Source organism: Cuculus canorus, chromosome 3 (genome assembly GCF_017976375.1).
Source record: "Cuculus canorus isolate bCucCan1 chromosome 3, bCucCan1.pri, whole genome shotgun sequence".
In the NCBI taxonomy this organism is placed as follows: Eukaryota; Metazoa; Chordata; class Aves; order Cuculiformes; family Cuculidae; genus Cuculus; species Cuculus canorus.
Genome location: NC_071403.1, coordinates 102,936,968 through 102,962,053, shown reverse-complemented (window position 1 = coordinate 102,962,053; position 25,086 = coordinate 102,936,968). Strand labels below are relative to the sequence as shown.

General features: G+C 39.4%; 2 protein-coding genes across 4 annotated transcripts in view; both read right to left on the bottom strand.

Moving 5' to 3' along the window:
• GLP1R (glucagon like peptide 1 receptor) overlaps positions 1-7,176 on the bottom strand; it is a 91,915-nt gene extending 84,739 nt beyond the window's left edge. For both annotated transcript variants that reach the window (XR_008449287.1, XM_054063443.1), the window contains exon 1: positions 7,076-7,176. Coding sequence is in view for 1 of the 2 variants with exons in the window: in XM_054063443.1 (XP_053919418.1) it covers positions 7,076-7,153 (78 nt within the window). In the remaining variant the exon portion in view is untranslated. The remainder of the gene's footprint in view (positions 1-7,075) is intronic.
• A 12,066-nt stretch (positions 7,177-19,242) lies between these two features.
• Positions 19,243-25,086, bottom strand: part of DNAH8 (dynein axonemal heavy chain 8) — a 139,251-nt gene continuing 133,407 nt past the window's right edge. For both annotated transcript variants that reach the window (XM_009564269.2, XM_054062587.1), the window contains exons 85-89: positions 23,887-24,043; positions 23,194-23,346; positions 22,915-23,104; positions 20,146-20,267; positions 19,243-19,657 (exon numbers count right to left, since the gene is read on the bottom strand). In XM_009564269.2, coding sequence (XP_009562564.2) covers positions 19,370-19,657; positions 20,146-20,267; positions 22,915-23,104; positions 23,194-23,346; positions 23,887-24,043 — 910 coding nt within the window. In that variant the 3' untranslated portion in view covers positions 19,243-19,369. The remainder of the gene's footprint in view (positions 19,658-20,145; positions 20,268-22,914; positions 23,105-23,193; positions 23,347-23,886; positions 24,044-25,086) is intronic.

The window sequence follows — 25,086 nt, the reverse complement described above, 5'->3', positions numbered from 1 at the left end:
ATGTAGTCAGTAAAATGAACCGCTGAAATAATTATTCTTTTCCACATGTGCAAACTATAATTTCTTCTAATTAGTTACCACTTTTTTATTCCTTCAAGTAAATCTATATCTATTGTATACTTATCTGCAGTATTTGTGAGACTATTAAGAAGTTGTACTTGAACCTGGGGCAGGAGGTTGCTTGCAAGGTTTCCAAGTAAGCATTTAAGATAAAGTTCCTCATGCTACCATATCTACACTCAGCAAAGTGTATCAATTCATTTATGTACATCATAGGGCAGGGGTTGTTGCTTGTTTTTTTTCAGAAGATAAGTGCATAAAGATTAAGGGAAAGATAACTGGTGGAAATCCACCCATGTTCTCCTCCACAAAGATCTGGTACACTGTATCACAGGAACATGGTCTATAAGGCTGAAGTCCTGATAAAAGCAGGGACATTCCCTTTACATGGGTCCACATTCATGGCAGTTAAGAATCATAGAAGGGTTTGGGTTGGCAGGGACCTTAAAGATCATCTAGCTCCAACCCCCCTGCCATGGGCAGGGACACCTCCCACTAGACCAGGCTGCTCAAGCCTGCATCCAGCCTAGCCCTGAACACTTGCAGGGAGGAGGCACCCACACCTTCCCTGGGCAACCCATTCCAGTGCCTCACCACCCTCACAGTGAGGAATTTCTTCCTACTGTCTAATATAAATCTTCCCCCCCTATCCAATTTAAAGCCATTCCCTCTTGGCCTATCACTACACGTCTTTGTAAAAAGTCTCTCCCTAGCTTTCTTCTACACCCTTTTCAGGTGCTTAAAGGCCACTATAAGCTCTCACCAAAGCCTTCTTTTCTCCAGGCTACTATAAGAGTAGTCATCCACTTTCCTTCAGCAGTGGAAGAGGTGGACTTTCCACACTTACCCTTAAAACCCACATATAACTATGATGCAACTTTGTCTGGAGATTCTGCTCCTGCCTGTGAAGGTCAACAGACATTTCCCTAAGTTCCTCCACAGTCACAGTAGAAGATCACTGGAACGAAACAGCTCGTAAGCCTGTGTGGTACAATTTTTATAATAAATACCAGTTTCCAATACTGAACAACAAGAGTCAAGGAACAGTATTTAACATCAGCAGCAAATCTATATTCACCTATTCTAAGTTCAAATTTGCTACATTTTATATAAAGCTATGACATTTGAAAGGGCTACTTTCTATTTGGCAAGCTAGAGGTCCCTAGGTACTCTTTACCTTTCTGATGGGAAGCATTAGACACAAGCATTGAACTCTTTTCTTGGTTAGCTAGGTTAGGAAGATTTGATTTAACTAAAGTCCCTGCACGATGTTTTAATTTGTCCTCACAAGAAAATAACGTTGTAGGGCTTAAACAGAAAGTCTCTTATCTACTGAGCCGACAGATTTTTTTCCACAGCAAAGACTATCTGCTATTGTGTAAACTTACTTTCCTTAAGACACAAACTAATAGAATTGACACAATGCACCAAGGAAACTTGAGCAGACAGCCTTGGCGACACTGCATACACTGGTTTACCAGAGAGAAAGAAATACAAAAGCTTTTAATGAAAGAAGCTGAACAGAAAGATAATAGCTTTCATTTCACTATGGCATTGCAGAAGGAAACAATCAGTTTTCCAAAGGACTGCTCCAAGTTATAAACTAGCAAATGTCCTGTGATTCCAGAGGTAACAGCTCCTCCCCTAAAGTTTGTCCTCTCAAGTAACTGGCAATCAAACACAAATTAAACCTCAATTTAGTTTGACGGGGTAACAGAAACAGGATATGACACAATACCTTTAAAAGTCTGACAGCCAGCAGACAACTGTTTATGCTTTGTATATCAGGCCCAGTTTCAATGAACTTTAATCACAGCTACAACTTCAGGAATTTGATACGCAAAGCTCCACCTCGGTCATTTTGAGCACGAGTTTTTCTTCTCATAGAAAAGAGCTACACGCAGTTCACTGCCAATACAGCTATGAAACGCCCTTTCATACCCAGCGGTATCTGCCTATACGTTACCTCAAATACTTTTGTCCAAACTCTTTCAGACTGCTGCCTAGTTTCCAGGGGCACATGTGCGTGCAGTAATTGCACTAGAAATATGGGGGAAAAGTAGAAATATTTGATAATTGTTTGTTAAACTTGCCTGGACCAGACATCAGAGCTTTAAAACCATGCAAAGGCCAAAGTCGTTGTCAGAGATCCAATATCCCAGGCTCCTAACACCTGAAATGGTGTGCCTCCCCTACCCACCCCACACACACTTAGGTTTGGGATATTAAAACAAGAAATTTAAGTATGTCCTCCTAGCACGTATAATACTATTAACTGCATTGGGGTGTCTGGTTTTACTGCACACAGTCACTAGCTTAGAGTTTAGGAAATTAAAGTAAATGCTAAGAAAAGCAAGCAATAAAACTCACATTATTTTCTGAATATATAAAGGTGTTAGTCATTTGGAATGCAGATTTAGTCTATATTAATTTAGATGACTGTACTATTAAACAATTTAAAGTTTCACATCATATTAATATAGTAATGAATTTAATTGGCCTGAAAACATTACATTTCGAAGAACCCAGCATATTCCCGAGGAAGGAGCCCGTCTCCTAGAAGCCAGCCAAGCATCATTTGGTAATAACTACAGCAAGGTGGCACAGTGTCAGACCTTGTCTTTTCATCCTTTTCTCCACTGCTTTCTATACCACTGCCAGTGTGTGCTGCTGAGATTTGTCTAGCACATTCTGATTTTTCAGAGTGCAGGCAACAAGAAAGCTTTTAAACTCCATGCAAGCTTTTGGGAGCAGAAAGTGGAGAAGGAAAAGAATATCACAGGGGGTTTGCCCAGGTGAAGACCCAACTAATCAACTCCCTGTCCTTGCTTCTGCATCAGTCACTAGTTTCCAGGTCACTTTCTTTGTTTTTCAGCCAAGCTCCATAGCCATTTTCCTACCTTAATGACTTCTAAGGAACACAAATCTACAGGACAAGGTTCAGTTCTCTCAGTATCAGGGCACGGGACCAAGGACCAGGAATCCAAATAGCTGTGGTCCTGCAAACCTGTGCTGGGACCTTCAAACAGATAGGGTCCTCTTCGCTGTCAAGGGCAGAGTACAGCAGACTAATGAGGCATTCAAAACACCCCCCTAACACTTCATCTTTTCATTATGGCTTATCGTGATTTAAAGCTAGCACTCAGTTAAATACCTGATCCTAGACAGCCATAGTTAAGGAAACAGATGCTGTAGGACTAGGAGCAGCAAGGTTCACAAAGCTGAGCAAGTAACTGTATGCACCCTCACACCTACAACCTAAGTAGTCATGCTGACTGTTAGTCTGGAGAACAGACTATCAACTCTATCTAATTAAGCCTAAATAACACAGTAGAATGCTGATATTGACACAAGTACTTTTCTATACTCATACAAGAGCACTTCAGAAATAACAGCTGAAGAGAGCAGAAGCGTTGCAACCTTTCCACTGAACTCAACTGCTTGTCCTTTCGCCCAGAAGCCTATAGTATTCACATTTTAGCCTGTGGAACAAAAGCAACAGGGCAGTTTAAAGAACTCAAAAACTGGCACAGCTCCTGTCTGCTCTTCAGAGACATTTAAACTGCTTTATTCAAGCTTGTCTTATCAATTCTTTGAGCTGAATACTACATGGAAAACTGGGATCTGAAATCAAAATCCAAGAGACAATTGGACGGTAGAGAATCAGCAGTGAGCTGTGTGTCAGGTCTGTAAGCAGCAGAACACTGCTGCTCAGACCCAAGCAGGGAAAGGACACAGCCTTGTCATTAGTAATAAAGACTCCGCAGTGCAGCCATGTGCTACCAGCTCTTGGTCATTTTACTACCCTCAATGCTGTAAGGAAGATCTAGACATCTATCATGCAATTTCCAGTCACCCTGCATTTAGGATAATAGCAAATAAGCAGTGCTAACTCAAATAAAAATACTAGACTGATTTTTTTTTTTCTTCTGTGTACATTCTCAGATTTCTTCTCCCTCTCCCCTTTCTCACTTGTTTGAGGGGTTGTGAGAGTAGAGAAGGAAGGTCAAATAAAGCAACAGTCACAGGCACCAATAAAACATCTTTCCCCATCTCTGTTTCAAATCATTCTGCCTTCTTCTCACACCTCTCGCCCATTGAAACCAGACTCTCACAGCAAATTATCACCTAGATTTTACTAACCACTACTGCCTAAGCAGTGCTATTTTTCAGTTTACTTGTAATATTAACTTTCTTTATTATTCTGCACTCAACTTGAGAAAAGACTCCTGACAGTAAAAGTCCTATGCTTTTGTACACTTTGGATTGAGCAGAGTATTTTGTACATTTCCTCAGCATACAGCAAGCATGATCGCTGCTCTAGACAAGTTGTCAGATAAGACCCTCTAGTGTTGGGAGAGGCTATAAAGAAATACTTATTTTACTGTAAGACTGAAATTAGAGTGATCATAGTTTTGAGATCAGAGAAGCCTCTTTTCTCATCTTCCCCCAGTTTCACACCCAGCTAAAGATGATCCCTTTACTAGGAAAAAGTACTTCATTTTAATTCTCTGCCCCTGGTAGCTCCATTATAAGCATGCTCAGTGCCTTACCCCATCAAATAAACACCTCCACAGAGGTAGGCTCCCCACAATCTCACTGGGCCCCCGTGTCAGTATTTGATCTTCTTCACAATTAAGATGGATTTCCTGACCAGAATTTTCCCTGATGCAACTTGTGCCTCTTGCTTCTTTAAGAATCTGATATCCATAAGAAGTAAGGAAGAAGCCACAAAAATCTCACATCCAGAAGCCAACCTAAGACAACCCTACAGACTTAGACCTTAGTTGGGGACTAAGCAGATCATCTTAGTGCTCTCTAAATCAGTAACCTCAAAAACTTTTAGCAACTACAAAGAAGCTACACAGACTGTAAACTTGGTCCATCATCAGCTTTGCTGTCCCTTCCTTCACTTCTGCAGCCCACAACATCAGCTTCAAGTCCTACCTCGCTCTTCCTGCAGTAGTAGCTCTCCTTCTGTCATCTCCACCCTCCCACTAACCTCTCCTGTGTTTTTCTTCAACCTCACTGAACTAGTTAGCCTTCTCTGTCCATCACCTCTTCCCACACCCTCTTCTTGACAAATTCTACTGTTTTGCCTCCATCGTTTAGCTCCTGCCCGAGCAGCCTCCTCCCAAGCCTGACAGTGATGACACCGCTCAGCGGGGCTGACAGCTTCACCGTGCCCAGGGGTCCTGCGAAAGAAAAGGAAAACCCAACAGCCTCATCTGTTCCACCTGGACGCTAGCAGGGGAAGGGTTAGAGCACTAACTAGGCGTTCCAGGGAGGCAACGCTGATCAGACAGACACATATCCTGCACAATGTTCCGTGCTCCATTCCAGTAAAGTGGTTTCCCACCTGTGACATATCCTTCCCGCCCCCTTGAAGCTGCTGAAGAGGGCTGCTGCTTTGCTAAGCCTCGAGGTGGAGAGGAGCAAGACAGAGGTCTGGTGGTCCCTGGTCACCCCCTCCCACATACCAACACAGGCACGCAGAGTTACACCATAGACACAGAATAAAGAATCAGAGATGATACTGGAAACAGAAACATTAATAAGATTCATGAATAGGAACCAACATGTGTTGTACTTGGATGACTTATGGATGTGGAAACTGTTGAGTTTTGTGTGTTGGAAATGGCTTGATATATAACCCTGGAGTTTTTCAGATCCCTACACAGTGGTTCAGGTGGCATTGGCTGGGGCCAAAGCAACCCACTATGTCCCTTATCAGCAGCACCCCTGCCCAAAGATATAAGGAGCTGGGCCGACTGATACCCCAGATGTTATCGCTCCAGAAGGGACTATATGAGAATGAGAGGAGTGGGTCATAATCAGAGCTCCCTCTCAGCTGGTCTGAGACACCCCTGGCATTAACATCACATCATGGATCCAATGCTGCCGAGCACCACAGCATCTGCAAAAAAACTTCACCTACAGCAACCTCGTGGAAACACCTAAAAAGACTTTTATCAGTCAACTCTAGACAGGTCGTGTAGTCCCTCCAGACCCTTATAGGATGCTAATAATGGTCTAGATTTAAGCTTATATTCTTGACTTAGAATTGTAAGATTATAGGCAATAAACTAAATGTTTAAATGCAGTTCTGGGTCCTGGTCTGTCTCCCTCGGTGTGTGACAACCTGCTACCCCTCGTCCCCTCCTACCGCGTCCCGCCCGGCTCATTCCCTCATCCCACCGCCGCGTCCGCTCTCCCTTTTTCCCACGGCACCGAATGAACGCTTCACGCTACAAAGGAGCGCATCATTTCCTGCGGTCCGAGGGAGCGAGAAGCGTTCTCTCGGGGGCAACGTCCTGGCGGTGGCAGCGACTCCGCTTCTCTCCTCCTGTCCCTGAGCCCAAACTCATTCCCACCCGCACCCAAAGACGCGCTCAGGTCGGGCGCCGGGAATGCCTCCGCGCCCCAATCCGGGTCTGCTTCGAGCATCGCCGCAGACACACAGAAAGCATCAGGGTTAACTTCTCATTCATAGAATCACTCGGTTGGAAAAGACCTCTTGGACCATCGAGTCCAACCGTTCCTATCCGCCACTAAACCACATCCCTGAGCACCTCACCTACCCGCCTTTCCAATACCTTCAGGGAAGGTGACTCAACCCCCTCCCTGGGCCGCCTCTGCCAGTGCCCCATGACCCTTCCTGTGATTTTTTTTTTCCTGATATCCAGCCTGAACCTCCCCTGGCGGAGCTTGAGGCCATTCCCCCTTGTCCTGTCCGCTGTCACTCGGGAGAAGAGGCCAGCTCCCTCCTCTCCACAACCTCCTTTCAGGTAGTTGTAGAGAGCGATAAGGTCTCCCCTCAGCCTCCTCTTCTCCAGGCTGAACACCCCCGGCTCCCTCAGCCATGAGACTTGTTCCCCCTCCCCGTGGCTCTGGAGGGGCGCTCGCAGCCCGCCCCGCCCCGCCCAGCCCCGCACCCGCGGGGAAGGGGCAGCGGGATAAGGTCGGGATGCTGCTCCCGCCGGGCAGCCGAGTTGGGCGAAGGGACGGCACTCACCCTCCTCGCCGGGAAGCATCTCCCCGCGGCCGCCAGCAGCAGCAGCGCCAAGCCCAGCAGCGCCGGGGGGAAGGACATGTCCGGGAGCTCCGCGCCGGGGCTCGGAGACAGCAGCAAAAGCCTCGGGATCGGCGGCCCCGCTTTTAAAGCGGCGGGGGAGGCGCGTCGGGGCCGGTCCAGGTGCGGGGCAGCCCCGCCCGGCCGCCGCGGGGGCTGCTCGGGGGGTGCCAGGGTCGCTCCGCGGCGCCCAGGCGAGAAAGGGGGGAAAAAAGCGCCTTTGCCCTCCTGTTCCCACCTCTTCGACGTCTTTTTGTTATTTAACTCTGACTTGGTCTGCGCTCAGACGTCTCGGTGACCTTCATGCTGCTTGTGACGCCCAGATTTTATTAGTTTGTAATAACAGTCAATGTAATTACCTATTTATAACGTGAGTTTGCAGAGCCGCGTGTCAGATCAGAGCCTGGTTTCTAAGTCGCAGTCGGGGCACGGTTTCAGGATGATTTACACATCAGCGTGGATGTGTAAATTTGGAGAATGTAGACATAGGGAGGAATTCCTTCCCTGTGACAGTGGTGAGGCACTGGCACAGGTTGCCCAGGGAAGCCGTGGATGCCCCATCCATCCCTGGAGGTGTCCAAGGCCAGGTTGGATGGGGCCTTGGGCAGTCTGATCCAGTGCAACGTGTCCCTGCCCATGGCTGGGGGGTTGGAACTGGATAATCTTTAAGGTCCCTTCCAACCCAAACTATTCTATGATTTTATGATTCTAATCTAGAATGCTTATTCACCTAGAAAAGGCTTTTATTCACCCTGAATCTGCTTTGTACTATATTCATGTTTTTGCTCTTAATTATTCACTGACCACTAAAACTAAACCTTCACTAAATCACCTGTGTTTGGTGAGATTGTAGACCAGAATCTGGAAGAATAAAGCATACAGGACATAACAGATTTAGCAGAAAAGCTTAAAAAGGAACTGGGGGAAAAGATTTCGCTTTGGTCTGTTAGATGCTACTGGAATATAAAGAAGTTAATAGCTCAAATATTAACGATGTTTATTAATTTCCAATACAACACAGCATCAGGCTGATGCTTTGGGAACAAAACTAGTCAGAGCATCAATGCACTGAGATCCTGAAATTCCTCAGCATGTCAATTACTAAGACAGCAGATACATCTCAACAGCTAACGCCAGGCAGAAAGAATTTGCCATGGTGATTTGCTTGATTGAAAGCTGTACAGGTATTTCCTTCAACTTTTCTAAAGCAAGAGAAATCAAAGTTTAAAAGAAAAAAATTACTCCCAAAGAGGAGAGAAGGGACATACATTTTGGATTGTTAAAATGATCCCCAAATTAGTTGAAACCCCCAATGTCTGCCTCAGGTGATGCTTTTTATGCTTTTTTATAGTAATTTTTTTACTGTGCCAGTAAAATAAATATTTTGTTCTTATAGAAGTAATTACATCTGCTACAGACATTGGTGAAAACTTAGGGAACAGTGGCAAGGAATGAAGAATAAAGATCTAATTGAGAATGCATGTTCAGCCACAGCAATGTCACCTGGAACAATGAAAAGACTGTTTTTATTTTTTTTTCAAAGAAATTAGCCATCACGTGGATTTAAAAGATTTAAACGCATACCTCATGTTTGCCTCAAAGAGATGGAGATAATGAGACAGAGAAAAGCCTGCTTATTTTTCCTGAATCTGTATTTGTATACCTACGTGCTTTAAGACAAATTACACATAGACAAAAAACGCTTCTGTAAAAATCTACATTTCTGTTGCCTGCAGTTATCCTTGAAGGAAGCAACTAGAGAGCATCTGCAATAGCATCTGCTGAGAAATGTGAGTAGGGAAACTTGACAGTTGGCTAGTAACTACTTTATGTGGTTTAACTCATGGAAAGGCTGAGATAGGATCCTTCCCAAGTCTTGTTACACCTCACAGGAATGCTTTACTTTAAGTCCAACATCTGATTCCACTTGGAAGTGCCTATGGGCTGACCTTGACTCCTGGCACCTGAAGACCCTGCATGTTACATCTACTTTCAATAAACCAACTTAAATATCAGCCAACTGAGCAAAATCTTCGCCAGCTTCCTTCAGGCGAGGCAACAGAAACCTTTAAATAAAGGGAAAGAAACCTCTAGCACCTAAGTAGCACCACCAGCCTTAGCAGGGTGCATCTACTTCACATGCAAATCTCTACTGCTTTCTATTGTTTCTACAGCAGGTGTATTAAGTTTTCCAGTTAGTAATTCTATACCAGGTGTATTAATTAAGTTTTCCAGTTATGACTCCCAGCACCTATGTGTAGCAGAGGGTCAGCTGCTTTCAGGAGAGAGGTATTACTTTCAAGTAGTTCTGCTGTCTGGAAGTAATCAAGTGTAACTTTGTAGATATGATGACATCACGCAGTAGTGTTATCTCTGTGGATGTTTTTGGAAGAAAAAATTGAATCAGAGTAAGCTCTGAACAGGCACATTTTCATTGTGCCTGTTAAGAAGCTGTTATCAGACTTCAGAAAACTGAACAAATCTTGTTGACTTCCATCACTGTGATAACAGATAGATCTTTTTCCCAGAGATAGAAAGGTGTTTGCCTAGTATGTTATAATCTTTGGGGTACGTAGTGGGAATACTGATGAAAATTGTCTCTAAAACCTGTGTCTGCTGGATTTTTGTTGTATTTCTTCATGGCTTTATTAATGATAAAATTTAACTTGATCTTTTGTCGGTGTTAATGTAAGAAAAGAACAGGTTGAAAATAGCCAAGTGAAGCCTTAAAATGACAGTATCCAAATTTGAAAGGAGCTATAGTCCTTTCAGTTTGAAAAATACAAAGCAATAAGTTGAGGTGGCTTTGTATAACTTATGAATTTTGTTTGTTGAGGCAAACTTTTTTTTTTTTTTCTGTAGCTGAAGGACTGCAAATGCTATTTAAAATGCAGGACTTTGTAACTTCTCGCTTGTTCCTTTGCCTCTAGGCTGGACTGGACCTCTCAGGCGGATTATGGGGAAGCTACCTTGCAGTTACACTGCAACACAGGGATTATTGTACTCCTGTGATCACTGAGCATTATTAATGCAATTTACAATATTTTAAGGGCAAAACTACATTTTGAAAAAGCCCAGTGTCTGTTTCAATAAGCTTCCCTGATAATCTTTTTCTGTGGAAACAGCATGACCAGTGGCTTCCCAGGGAAGGTTCCTGTGAGAGACAAAGCCTTCACGAGGGTTTAAGCTCTCTGCTGCTTGAAAACTATGACCACTAGCCTGTCCCACATGAGGCTGAATGCTTTGTCTCTGAAGTTTTCTAAAAAGAAAAATCTGTTTTGTGGAGAAACTGTATGTTTCTGCTGTGACATTTGCTGAGTAACAAATGTTTTCCTAAGCTGCCTTAGGCAGTATCCTAAAGAAAGTTACCAGTTTTCAGTGCAAGTTATGCACTTTGTGTTTCTCCATGACCAGAAATTATTTGCTTTTATAAACATTTGTTTTTAATCATGTTTGTTATGGGATAGAGACATGCAATTCTTGGAAACAACTGCAGAGCAAATAGGTATAAGCTCTTAGTGAGACTTTACCCCTCTCTACCTTACGTATGCATATTTGAAGTTGCAGGGTGTAGGGTTACTGAGATTGGGAGAATTAAGTGTTTTACCTAAACTCAGGAGTTACATGAGAAATTGAGGGAGCTGCTGCCTTGTGCAGTGGCTGTGTAACAGTCGCCCATTTACCTGAGAAGCTGTTAGCTATTTACTCTTGTAACTGTAGTGTACCGCAGCAGTGAATGCACTTCGGCTCATTTTATTTTTTTCTTTACAAAGCCAAGAGGATCTGTCAGTAAAGATCTTTCCAGACTCAATAAAATCTAAAGTATCTGTGCTGCGTAGCAGCACCTGTAAAGTTATTCAAATGTATCACTTAGAAATTTGAAATATGTGCTTAGGAAAGGAAGCAGAAGAATTTTAGTGTTGAATCATTGCATGTGGATGGTGTTTGTAGAATTTTAATTCATATAGATACCTACTTAACTGAAATAAAAGTTCATCTAAGCTGAATCTTTCTGTAGACCTCCTGGGAAAAAAGTAGGTAGCTCCAAGTAGAATTATGCAAATGAGAATTACAAGCACATAAACTACAATTGAAATTACAAGGACATTGGTCTTGGATATATACTTCAATATATACTTCGGAGAAACTAAATCATCTGAATTGTACCTTGAAACCTGGACTTTGGCAAATGGATAATCTATACATCTTAATAATATTCAATATGATCTTATAGTATTCTGTATCAAAACAGCAAATAGTTATGTGACAGATCAGACAAAATTTTTACATGTGTAGTGCATTAGAAAGCTGGAGAAATTCTTCTGGTTACTGGCCATAGCACAACTTTAAATCTCATTATTTTTAGTCTACTGCTTATCAGTGCTAATTGTTCTGTTGCTTACCTGCCTATGTATAGGAGAATGTGCTCAGTACATCAAATGTCTCATGGTAGCTATGCAGCGCTGGAATGAACATGTTGAAATCACCCAGTTTTCTAAAATGTGTGACATTACAAATGCAGACTCCAAATGAATGAACGCAAGTTGTTGCTCGTTTGCAGTTCCAGATGTAAGGGCCAGGTTGTATGTAAATATGTGAAAAGAATGAGTAGCGCTTGAGCAAAATGGGCAGCTTCGTTTTTCAGCTATCAGATAGTATGGCTTGTACACTCTGGCCTATGTATTTCTTCATGACAAGAATGAAATGAGTGCAAAGATTTTTATTTTTTATTTTAACTAAAGTGGCATAAAATATGTAATGAACTGAAATAGCTGTATCTGCTTTTGAGGTCTGGCTGCCTTGTGGAATTTGTTCTATGTAATGATTGCATGGAGGGAATGATTTAGATAGGTATTTAATTTCAATACCAAGCTTATATTTTCTGTCTTATAAAAAATAAATTGCTTTAAATATTTTCCATAAAGTGTTCTTGAAGGATTCATACTCTCTTGTGTTGAGTAATTGTGAATCTGACCCAGATGTTTCTATATTTAAAAATCTTATAAGTATAGAACTGTGAAGGTTATTTGCAGTTATGTAATATATTAGGAAACAACTTTTTTATTATAGTTTGAATTTCATACCACAATCCCTGACTCCTAAATCAAATTTCTCAGTTAAAAATCCTCTGTTCAAGAGTGCTTTGTTAAGAATTGTCATTTGGACTATAGAAGGCTGCTAGGATGAACAAAATGAAAAGATCTAGCACAAAGGAAATGATGGTAAGAAACTCTCAGTAAAGCATTCAATTTCTCTCATTTTTCACAAGAAGAAAGTAGGAAGCTATGGATCACAGAACAAAGGAAGGAAAAAATAAAGTCAAATTATTTAAGCCAAACTGACAGAAATACTACTCTACTTTCTCCCTCTTCTGTAGTAGTAGCTTTTTCCTGTGAGGAAATTATTTGGAAGTCACTCCATTCAATATCTTCTCACCAAGGGAAACCTTGTTACAGAAAAGGAAAACTGCCTTCTACAGTTTGATATATGTATTGCACAGTGATCATAACACTGTCTTTTCCAAAGAAACAGACGTGATTTCTATCTACTCTGCTGCTAGAAGGTAGGTAGGACCTGGATTCCCTCAGTAAAAGGCTTCCCAAATACCATGACAAGCATTTAGTAGCTTGTCTGTGGCATCTGATGGGGTTTTGAGAAAAATATCCTTTGAAGAGGGACAGGATGTGTCTCTTGAGAAAAAGGTCATATTTTATAGTCTGGAATTTTGGATCAAAAAATATTCCCTGGATGAATGAATGAGATAGGGAACCTGTTTCATGGGTTTCCCATGTGCTATCGTGGCTATGATTAAAGAGAGTGAGGATACTGTTTGGATTAAATTGTCTAGATCATAAATATGCAGGCTAAGTCCTTTGCATTTACATTTACGTGGCCATTTATATTACAGTAATTTTACTTCTTGTGCTCGTGTGCCCAGTGAGAAGGAGGCAACAAACTGTTACAGTATTTTTTGAGGCCATAGCTTTCTGCTTCATAAACATACTCCTAAAAAATAAGGTGACCCTAACCATCACTCACTTCCATTGCTATATAGCAGCCTGCTCATAAGTCATCTGCAGCTGCAAAGAAGGGCAATACTCTGTTTAACATAGTTCTCTGAATTACGGTGCCTGTAAAGCAAGTGGTCATTCCGCCTTTAAGTATCTGTTCACAGAACGCCTACTTTGGTGATTAGCCAGCTGACTTTGAAAAATTAGTATTAAGAGTTTTAATTAGCAAACTTCCCGAACAATCAGTGACTATCAAATATAAACACGGGTAAAAGGAATTATTGATTAGTGAATATATGCAGGAAGCCGAAGACACTTTATCTGTTAAGACATGCTGCCAAGATTACTTTGGAAAAATGAGATGTAAGGTGAATTGGAAGAATCAACCTACTGATATTGTAAGTCAGTAGAGGTTGTAGATACCCAAGGAACGTCCGGGAATTGGCAAAAGGCAAAGGGTCAGAGAGGACCTGCTTTAACTCCAGATGTGTTATTTTGTCCTAGAAAGGTAAAAAGGTAATGATTTCCTAACACCCAGAGAGTGGAATTGTCTGTCCTTGGAGCTGAATATGACTTAGAGGGAAAAGTACTGATAATCGTATATTCATTAAGGTAAATGTTGGAACTGATGTTGCGAATAAAATTTGGTTGAAATCTCAGTATTTCTTAAAAATTATAAAATAATTTTTCTAAAGATTGAATCTTGCCTGACTGCGGTGAAGAGTACCTTGATTAATAATAAAGAATACAAAAATGTAAGACAAATGATAGGTTTATCAACAAGATAAGGATTAACCTAAAGTCTCCCTAAATTGACTTTCTAACTGGCAGAATACAACCACTACTCCTTGTAGACACTTATGAATGTGAAGATAGTGGAAGCTGGGTAAGTCAGATTTTGTATTCCTAGATGCCTGTTAATTACTAGCCATCTAACTAATTAATATCCTTCATTCATTCTTTTATTAAATATTTGATACAGTAAGTCAGAGAATGTTCAGACATCCCCAAGGACCTTATTAGTATTTATTTATATTCAATTAATTATAAATTGTAATGGAAATAGAGGCATAAAAATAAGTCATACATATTAGCATTAGCATTAGCATTTGTTTATTTCCCTGTCCTACTCTCTGCTATATGTGAATCATGTGGTATTTCTATTTCCAAAGTCTGTTTCTGGATTTGACCTTTACAGTGGGCTGTTTAAAAAAAAAAAAAAGAAAAAAGAAAGTTTCCCTGAATATCTAAGAGTTAATCTATGCATGTTTCTTTTGTGCGCTGAAGGCAGCATTAATCACTGTAAAAGGATCTTTTGAATTTGTACAACAAGGTTTGCCTTAGGAAACCTGCTTGTGTGGTACAGATACGGGTACCACATCTTACAGTGTCTGTGTAGTATGTGTTATGTCTGCCCTAGGAGCATAAATAAGACCAGAGCCACTTAAAGAAATCTGATTAAGAGACTTGTCACAGCCATGCAATTACACTCCAATATTAAAAAAAAAAAAAAAAAAAAAAAAAGCAGAAACATCATTATACTTAAAACTGCAGCTTGCACATTCTATACACTTGATTTTCAGTACTTCACTGCATTCAGCAGAACTATACTTGCATACTTCTGACAAATGCTTTTCCAGACTATCAGAAAATAATTAATTAGTTTAAATATTAAGATTAGATTCAGTCACTGAATGAGATTACTGAACAGGAAAACTGTAGGTCTTTCCATAAAATATTTCACCTTGAATATTCTGAATATCTGCTGAACAAATTTTGGTTATGACCAACCAGAATCTAGAGGCAGAAACAGAAGGTGAGGATGAAGAATATTATTCTATGGAATTAACGGAGATTAGCTGAAATGTTACCTTCTTGGAACAAGGTCATTGCAGTTAGTGGTTTTGTGAGGTTTAGCAACCTAACCAGAAAACAAATCCCTTTCCCCACCTCTGCATTTGAAAGCCCTTTTCCGTAGTCTTCATTAACTCTACCCATTGTTATGTAAAAGCTCATCATACAGCCACGCTCCAGAGTTCTCATGAATCATCACCTGAGAATAAACACTTCTGAGAAAAGTCAGTATCTTGACATACTGGCAGGTCAATGACTCACAATAAATGTGTCCACTCTAAAGCAGCAGGAAAAAGTATGCCTTCCCTTGTTTCATTTGCTTGAATTTACCTCTGAAATTCAGAGGAAACTGGTAGGAAAATCTTTCTGCGTGACAGTTCTATTGAATGAGAGAAGAATAATATGGACTATGGGTACACCCTCTAAGCTGATTCTGTTATGTTCTTTACATTCTCAAACAGATGTCCATGAGTTAGGTCCTTGCTTTCAAAAAGACTAGTTAAATGTCACATTTCAAGTATTTGTCTTTTTTTGATCATCCGTTAATTATTTGTGTTTTGCTGACATGGCATTCTTGTCTTTGTCAGTTCAAACACCACAGTACTGTCTCACAACTTGAGCAGCAGCATCTTGAATGGCAAATGAGCATAAAAAGGTTCAGCAAGTAATTTGTTCAAGAACTTGAAAAAGATATTAATTTAGGAATCTGAATGCTTGTTACAATATCCTGGATGTATAGAGCATTCCTGGGAGACAAAAGGTCTTAAACTGAGGTCTTGAATTCCTATAGATTATCTCACTGGGAGGAACCATAGAATGTTGTGGGTTGGAAGGCACATCAAAGATCACTCAGTATCAACCCCCCTGCCATGGGTAGGGACACCTTCCACTAGATCAGGTTGCTCAAAGCCCTATCTAGCCTGGCCTTGAACACCTTCAGGGATGGAGTATTCACAGCTTCTCTGGTTAACCTGTTCCAATGCCTCACCAACTCCATAGTGAATAATTTCTTCCTTATATCTAAGCTATCTATGGTCTTTCAGCTTAAAACCATTACACCTTGTCCTGTTGCTGTATGCCCCCCTAAAGGGGGCCCTTTAGGTACTGGAAGGTCTCCCTACAGCCTTCTCTTATCCAGGTTAAACAAGCCCAAGTCTCTCAGCCTGTCTTCACAGGAGAGGTGTTCTATCTCTCTGATCATCTTTTTGGCTCTCCTCTGGACCTGCTCTAATACATCCATGTCTTTCCTGTGCTGAAGGTTCCAGAGCTGGATGCAGTACTCTAGGGGGGGTCTCACCAGAGCAGAGTAGAAGGGGAGAATCACCTCCCTTCTCCTGCTGGCCACACTTCTTTTGATGCAGCCCCAGGATACAGTTGGCTCCACTTGGACATCAAGCAGTCGACTGCAACTCTTCAAGTGTGACCATCCAGCCAATTCCTTATCCTCCTAGTGATCCATCCTCAAATCCACATCTCTCCAATGCAGAGACAAGAATGTCCCGTGGGACAGTGTTAAATACTTTGCACAAGCAGATGACATCAGTTACTCTTCCCTTATCCACCAATGCTGTAATCTTGTTGTAGAAGGCCACCAAAGCTGTCAGGCATGATTTGCCCTTTGCGATGTTGACTGTTACCAGTCAGCTCCTTATTTTTCCCATGTGTCTCAGCAGAGTTTCCCGGAGGGTCTTCTTTATGGTGGTATGTTTTCTGGTGTTTCAAGTAATTAACTGCAACTTGTTAGATGCTTGAAGAACTGTCTGTAAACAAATAAAGTGTGAGAATGTATGACTAGGACAGAGAGTACTTTGTGAATATTCTTAAAGAACACAGAGACAAAAAAGGAGCCTTCTGAAGAGACTGTAGATTGTTGCTGTCACAAGCTATAGATTATTTCCATAAACTAACTAGAAAGCTATATGGAAATTCACATTCATTTTAACTTGGAAGTAATGAACTGCATGGTATTAAGGGAACAGGATGGAACAACCCCCTAGACAGGCTCAGAGGAGATGGGAAATGGTGACTGGACTCTGACAAACAGAAGAAAGAGATGCTGTCAAGAATCTGATGCAATATATGAAACAGTTGAGATCAACAATATACTATTTATTCTTGATATTATAGAGGACGGAGGATAAAATCCTCTTTGCTCTAAGTTACAGTACTCGGCACGTGAATACTTTGCACCTTACCTGCTATTTTCTCACTTGTAAATGTGGCGTTGCACATCTTCCATCTGTGGAGATATTCCCAGGGGTACACATTGTTTCCCCATTGTAAGTAAGCTGAAATGAATACATTATAGTTGTGCTGGTTTTTGGATATGAACTTTTTCCCCTCTGCCCCCACAGCAAGTGGACTGGGAGTGCATAAGTACATGGGAGGGGAAAAAGCCAGGAGAGCTGACACAAACTGTCCAAAGGGATATTCTATACCATCTGATGTGATGTTCAGCACCAAAGGTTTGGGGAAAGGAGAAGTAAGGGGGACATTTATGCTTTCTGCGTGTCTTCCCAAGTAATTTTTATGTGTGCTGAAGCTTTCCTCCCAGGAAGTGGCTAAACATCTGCCTGCCAGTGGGAAGCAGTAAATAAATTCCTTAATTTGCTTTGCTCGAGTGTGCAGCTTTGCTTCACTTAAACTGTTTGCATCTCAACCCATGTGTTTTCAGCTTATGCTCTTCCAATTTTTTACCCATCCTACTGGGGTAGGGGAAAGTGAGCAAGCAACTGAGCAGATATGTAGCTGCTGGTCAGGTTCAACCAACAAGTACTGTCATCAATTTTGTGATTACATGGACCAAAATCACTTACAGTTCCACTGTAAGTAGCAGATATTACCTCCTTCCCCCCCCCAGCTATGCAGATGCAGTTCTGTGGTACAACTTTTAACAATTTCTGTGTATTTTTATCTAACACCTCACCTTAGCTGTTTTGTTGTATTTGGATCCAACTAAGTCGAGAGAAAAGTAATGTTTTGCTTAATTGCAATTGGAGACCTTCCTTTTTGTTAGTCTGCTCACCATTTTGTGTCTATGTGTTGTCATTTCCTATATGCCACAGCCTTTCTTCAAGACAATATCCTACAACAGAAAGCCATAGTATTCTAAGTCAAGGAACAGCCATTCCCAGAGCCATGTCCCAGGACTTCATCAAGTAGTAGGCTCCACGTTGCCACAGCAGATGCCTTTGATCACCCTTAAGGTACAAAAGATAGAACATAGTCCAGTTTCAGGGTGTAAGTGAAAAAACTGAATTGCCAAATAAAGATATCTGAAGAAGGAAGAACAAATTTTATGCAGATTATTAAAGAGAGAGTATAGACTGCGTATGTTGTTTAGTATTGCAAGGATAGAATTAGTTTAATACTAATTATGTCTGGAAAATTCATGGATGCTCATCAGGTTTATCACAGAATAATGTTGTGATAGGCACTACAAGGATTCCAGCCTATGTTTTAGAGCTAAGATGAAACACAGTAAAGTAATTGTAGTTGTAGTTGTAGATAACCTGGCTCTCTATTTTAATGACAAAAACATCTGTACTAAGTAGTTGATACTGTTCTACTTCTGTACCTAAGTTCCCACACAGCTAAACTTGATAAAGAATGTACTAGTCTCCGTTACATATTCCTGACACAAACATTCCTGGTGTAGTTTTGCTTAATCTATGTAGCTTAATAAGAACAAGTGAACTCTGAAAAACACCAAGTAAAAAATATGGATCAAATACACTTTTCTGTTTCAAATATAAAGTTTCTTGCAGAGTCAAAGAAAATAATGTAAGTATCATGTAAAACCGCTGGAATATTTAAAAACTTGTGTCTAGGAGAACTTATATTGTGTTATGTTCTACATTGTTATCAGTTATGATCATACATCACTGAAACACAAGCTAAAAGCTGTATGTAAGAAAGAAAGTGAAAAGCTAGGGCTTTCTCTTCTAAGGTTTAACAGCATTTATTTTACATTAATTGTATTATTAAATAAAATATTCCTTTTTTAAGTAATATAAGGGAAACATCAAAGACTACAATCAGTGAACTAATTGTGAAAACTTTATTTTAAAATTATAACAGAATAGCCAAGACAAACTGAATATACTGGAAGAAGAGGGAAGAGAAACATTAAGCCAAGACAAAAATGAGAGTTCTAGTACAATGACTAGTAGCCACCAAATAAAAAGCAGTAGAACAATAACATGTAACTGGTTATAAGTGAAAGAAGAGGGAAAAAACATTAAGCCAAGACGGAAACGAAAGTTCTAGTCCAATGACCAGTGGCCATCAAATAAAAAGAAGTAGAACTATTACACATGTAATTGGTTACATGTGCCATATATTCTATTTCTGCTATGGTATGAGAAATAGTTTATTTGGTGTCACACAGGAGAGCCACTCCTCTCAATATCCAGTGGTCTGGAGGCACTCCTGACCTTAAATAGATCACTGTAATATAGTTCAGATCTGTCCTCCTGGGCTTCCTGTAAAGAGGACAAACATAGAACCTGGGATCCTTGGGACTGGTTGTATTAACAGCAAACATATGCACCACAGGCAGCTGGACGAAAAGTATCTTTGGTGTAGATTCAATGAGTTTGCTATGTCGTCTGTCCCAGCCTGCACCTTCCAAGTACAGTCCGTAGATATATACTCCTTCCTGTGGAGACGGTAAGTAGATACATCACACAAAATAAAGCATCTGTTTGTTAAAATGAGTAAGTGGCTTAAACAACTAAAAGGAATATATATTATATAGTAAAAAATATCTGACATTGAATCTTTTAAAACTATTTAAGTTTAAACCATAACATCATCCTTTTTTTCTGAGGATAAAACTACTGAAATGGATGACAGTAAAAGTTGTTAATACAGCCCATACGCTACACAATTTGATCTAAAGTTTACTATAAATTCCAAAAACCAAGAGGTGATACAATGAAATAGTTCTTTCGATAAAATATTTTCTAACTGCAAAATAAAAAAATTTAAATCTTCATACTTATTTTTATCTTCTATGTTGAGCAAAACCAGTGAGGTGAAGACAATAGTGACATTTTCCTCTAGCATTCCAAAATGGCTGAATGATGCGCATTATAAATTAAATACTGAAAGTAATACTAAAATATCTTTGCATGTCATACATACAGAAGGAGGTGCTGTGATTTCTTCTTTGTTTTGCCTTAGCACTTCGTTATCTACTTTAACTGTATCTAAAGTCCAGCCTTTATGTGCTTGAGTTGCTTCTTGTTTCATTGCTGTCAGGAATCCTTGAGAAATTAAGCCAGAGATTTAGTATATACCTCACTCCACAAAACAAAATGGAAAAATATCTTGCTCCATTATCTGCATGGTTCTGCACTGAATGCTACAGGCAGATATTCAGAGTTCTATTGAAAATTAGCACCTTCAGTAATGAGAGCAAACTTGGCTTTGGGGACAAAATAGGAGTAAATGACAAAAGTGGCATAGAATGCATTGCACTGAAAAAAATATTTTTAAGTGGCACATAAAATACTTCTTTTGCCCCCACTGAATTACTCAGTTAACAAATGTCTGCTCAGCATATTGATTTACAAATTATCATTAGGCAATCAGCTACAGAATCCATGGTAGATTTGTGTTTCAAGAAGGAATTTGAAGGCATGCAAGACCTCAATTATGTGAGCCAATATTTATGAAAAGGCAAATTAGGAAAAAGGCTATTTTTATTTTAAATTAAAGTACTTGAAATGAACATGTATTCATTTCTCAAATACTATATTCTGATAAAAAAAAGTGTTATCTGTGTTATCTATGCTTCTAAATCCTCCTGAAAAATAATTAATCTCTATTAGAAGATATTTGTTTTTTCATAAGCCAGTTCACTCTAAGCACCATGTCTGCTGAATGGAACATTGTGCCACCACTAAGATATGTTGTCCTTTAATAAGAAGAATTTATAGGGATAAATATTGATATTTGCTAAAAAAATCACAACAGGTCTAAATAAAATTGGTGATAATTTATAGTGCTATAAATAGATTTTTCCATTACACTGATAAAATACAATCTTCATGTTTTAACTTTATAATGTATTTTCCAATGCTATGATAGTTTTAAAGCTTGATTCACCTGTGAAATCTGTCTAGATTTTCCTGCAATGGTAGCACAGGGTAGTCCAATTTCTGATTTGCCTCACACCAGTCAATTTTTAAACTTTACTATATGATTCGATTTACTCAGAATTTCCTGGTGAGCGGTATTATCAATACAGTAACTATACTTACCCTCACCTCTAGCTATAGCACACCTTTTGCACTGACCAGACTCCTTTCTCCATCTACAGGACTATGTTTTTGGAACACAGAGGCTAAAGCAATTATCAAGTTCAAGACAATCTGTGTCTCAGATTTGTTTATTGTTAGGGTAAATATTTTCCTCGGTCAAAAGAATCTGGTCCGTTATCTTCTTTTAATCCTCCATGAGTGCTGCCCCTGAGGCACTGGCTGTGCCATTTATGATACAAATGGAATGCCATTTTGACTAGCATCTCAATACCATCTTTTTTAATTTGGGTGTGCTCCAGACACCTTAACTGTTTCTGAGAGCAACTCCAAAATGTACTTTGATATGAATACTTTTTACAGCCCTGGTCAAAGAAAGGCCAGTAAGAACAGAAACATCGCAAAGTGAAGATAACTTGTAAAATATTCAAGTATTTCAGAGGTTAATCCTAATCAAAAAACACCTTGTAGCTGTTATGTGGAAGAAGTTTCTCATGAGAATTTTGATGGAAAGTTGTGTAGGCTACATGAGATCTTCTATGAACACGCATCTAATAAGGTAACAGGTTTTGTTACTTACAAAGGTAATTACAAATTGTTTTTCTTCCTTTTTCCTATAAAATTCTAAATATATGCTATAATAAATAATGATAGATAACGTTTACTTGTATTCTGCAGTGTGGCTGATTAATTTGTACAAACCATTAAATAATGTGAAATGGAAACACTGCGAAGACTAGAGTTTGATGATTCTCTCTAGACTAGAGTTTGATGAAAGACAGACAACTGCTATAAATTCTTGTATATTGCATGTCCATAGAATCATAGAACAGTCCATTGTTCTATGTCCTGGTGATCCAAGAGATTGGAAAGGATCTTGAAAGATCACCTGGTCCAGCCCTTCCGGGGCAAAAAAACCCCAACTTGGATGAGATTATCTAGCACCTTGTCCAACAGCATCTTGAAACCTCCAGCAATAGGGATACTACCTTGTCCCTAGGGAAGTTGTTCCAGTAAATGATTGTTCTTCATGTAAAAAATTCTTCCTATTGCTGCTGTACAGCATATAAATAATATACTGCCATAGATTAAGGATCTTCAATACTTATAACTTATAGTTTGTAATGAATGTAACAGTTTGAAACCATAGGAAAAGCATATTTTCTTTAAAAGTTGTATCATATCATGTTACAAAATGTCAACAAGATAAAGCATTTGATTTGTTAACTTCAAGTTTTCTTTCTTGTAATACAAAAACTGTGTTTATGGGTCAGAATAAAACAGTATCTGTACAAGCTTCCTGTCTCTGGCTCTAGACAAAGGCAGATGCTTAATGAAATAATGTTACAACAGGCAAAATGGCACAAATCCTTTCCCTTCTATGTTCTTCCAGATTCTGGCAATCTGGAGTTTAATGACCTCCCAGCTTGAAGGTTAAGTTTGGACAGTTACGTTTATTGCTACCATTGGACCTGTTTCCCGTGACTTCATCTAATCTCTTTTTTTAATCCATTTATCATCCTGGCTTCTATGACATATTCTGACAAAAACGAAAAAAATTTGCGAGGTGTAATATTAAATTAGATATCTAGTAAAGACCATTCACTTATGATTAAATACATTATTACTCAATTCCTTTCAGTACCCTTACCTTGTGGATTAAAGAATCCAGTAATCCAAAACACATTTGGTCTTCCTTTATATATCCAAGTAGAGAATTGATTATTTCTTTCCAAAAGTTCAGTAAACCAGAAACCAAGAGTTGAAGAATCCCAAGACACTCTTTTCCATACTTCAGGAATTCGAGCATCATAGATGTTATCAAATACATCTTTCAAATTCTGAAGGAATGAAGTTATAATATGTGAACCAAAACAATCAAGGTAATAGTTAAAATAGAGTATTCCATATGTTATATACATTTACTTGCCTCACTCATAACAATAGTTCCTTCTATGGCTAATTTAAGATCATTCAAACTGTTGCGCAGTATTGTGATCACCCTTTGCATTCGGTCAATTTCTTGCCGAAGAAAAATATTCATAGAGTTAAGGTGTCCCATTTTAATTAAATGAGCTTTTACCTAAAATATAGGAGTGAAGAAGAAGGAATTTAGTTAAAACCGAAATGTTGAAATAACATTGTAATATATGACATCTTAACTTTCTTGTGTTTGGCAAAGTAAATAGTAGACTTGTACTTCACGTTTTTCAACTAACATCTCTTCAAAGCTGTTGCAGTTTTTATTTTTATCTTTATTTTTTTTTATCTGATATGACCTGATAGTCATGATTTTGCCAGAATAGGACTTCACCCAGAAGGCCCAGGAGACTGCTGTGACAAAAAAGTCAGGAGTGATTTTTTTTCTCTGTTTTCACATGTAGTTTTGGAAGTCCAAACAGAGCCTCCGTGACCTATCTCCATGCTCAATGCTGGATGTCTTGATTTTAAATAAAAAGCCTCATATCGATATATGCTGATAGTGATAAAAACATTGGTTCCTTGCTTGAATCTACTGCTAGCTATATGATCATTCTTTACAGTTCAGGGTTTCTTTTTTGGAATGTCGTAATGTGAAACCCCAACAGAGAGAACAGTAGGAAAACAACTAAGATTATCTTGCCTCATGGGGTATGTAATCTGGAGGAAGTTTCTCTAGCATGTCTTCAGCTAAATGGTATACAATTGCTTCACGAGTTTCTCCAGGTCCTGCACCACTTTCTTTAGGCTGAATGTTGGTGATAGTATCTAGAACATCCCCTGCTGTATTACTTTGGTATCTGAGAGGATAAGAAATATGTTAAAAATTACATAGGATTTTTTAATACTTAAAAGGACACTTTGTAGAACACAGCACTTGAAAGTTGAGAAAAAATGTACTGTGTCGACAGGTTAAATCAAAGCTCTCAGAAAAAATTGTTTTCCTTTGCATCCTGCACCAAGCTGGGCACACTGATAGTGAGCAACATATGATTTTCCATGCCTGTCAAGAGTATAAACTTCATTCTACACACCTTGTTATACACTCACCGTTTTTCTAATTCAGGGCTAAGAAGGAGTTCCACAGACTGTTTCTTGACCTTTGAGGATATGAAAATATAGAATAGAAATACGAGAACAGAAAATTGAGAACAGAATTGAGAATAGAAAATCCTATTATATGATTTCTAGGAATTCTAAGGAAAGGTAAGAAAATGGCATATGCCTGAAATTCTCAACAGATGTTTGCTGGGAAGATGCAATAAAAGTTTTGTAACAAGGAATAATATTTCCCTTTCCTATTGGTGGTTATAAACCCTAGTCTGGGTCTTGATTATCAAACAACTAGTGATAAGAGAGATGTGAACCTTCCTCTTCACACCGCAAGCACTGTTCTTCCTATACTGCTGTCAGACTTTTCTACATGGAAGGAATAGGTCCCATGATTATTACATAAATTAAAGTATAAAATATTGCAGAATTATAAAAATGAATGGTCTTATCCCAAATAGAAACAAAAATAGAGACAGTTTAAAAAAGAGGGGAAAAATAGATAGATAACAGCTTTTGAAAAGTAACCTCAAAGGAGCAGAATCAAGGTTAAGTAGTATTCCTTTCTTCAATGGCGCAAGCAAGAAATCTTCTGGAGAGGAGAAATGTTCATCTGAATCTTGTATAAAGAAGCAAACATGAATAGCAATAGCAGTTTGAACAAGAAGACTTATTGTAAATAAAAACAGAAAAGATAAAAAGACTCATCTCAATGTGTGTGTGATCAAAAATAATATTTCAGTGTGGAAGTGAGGAGAAAATAGAAGCAAGAAATTTCATTCACTTAACAGTG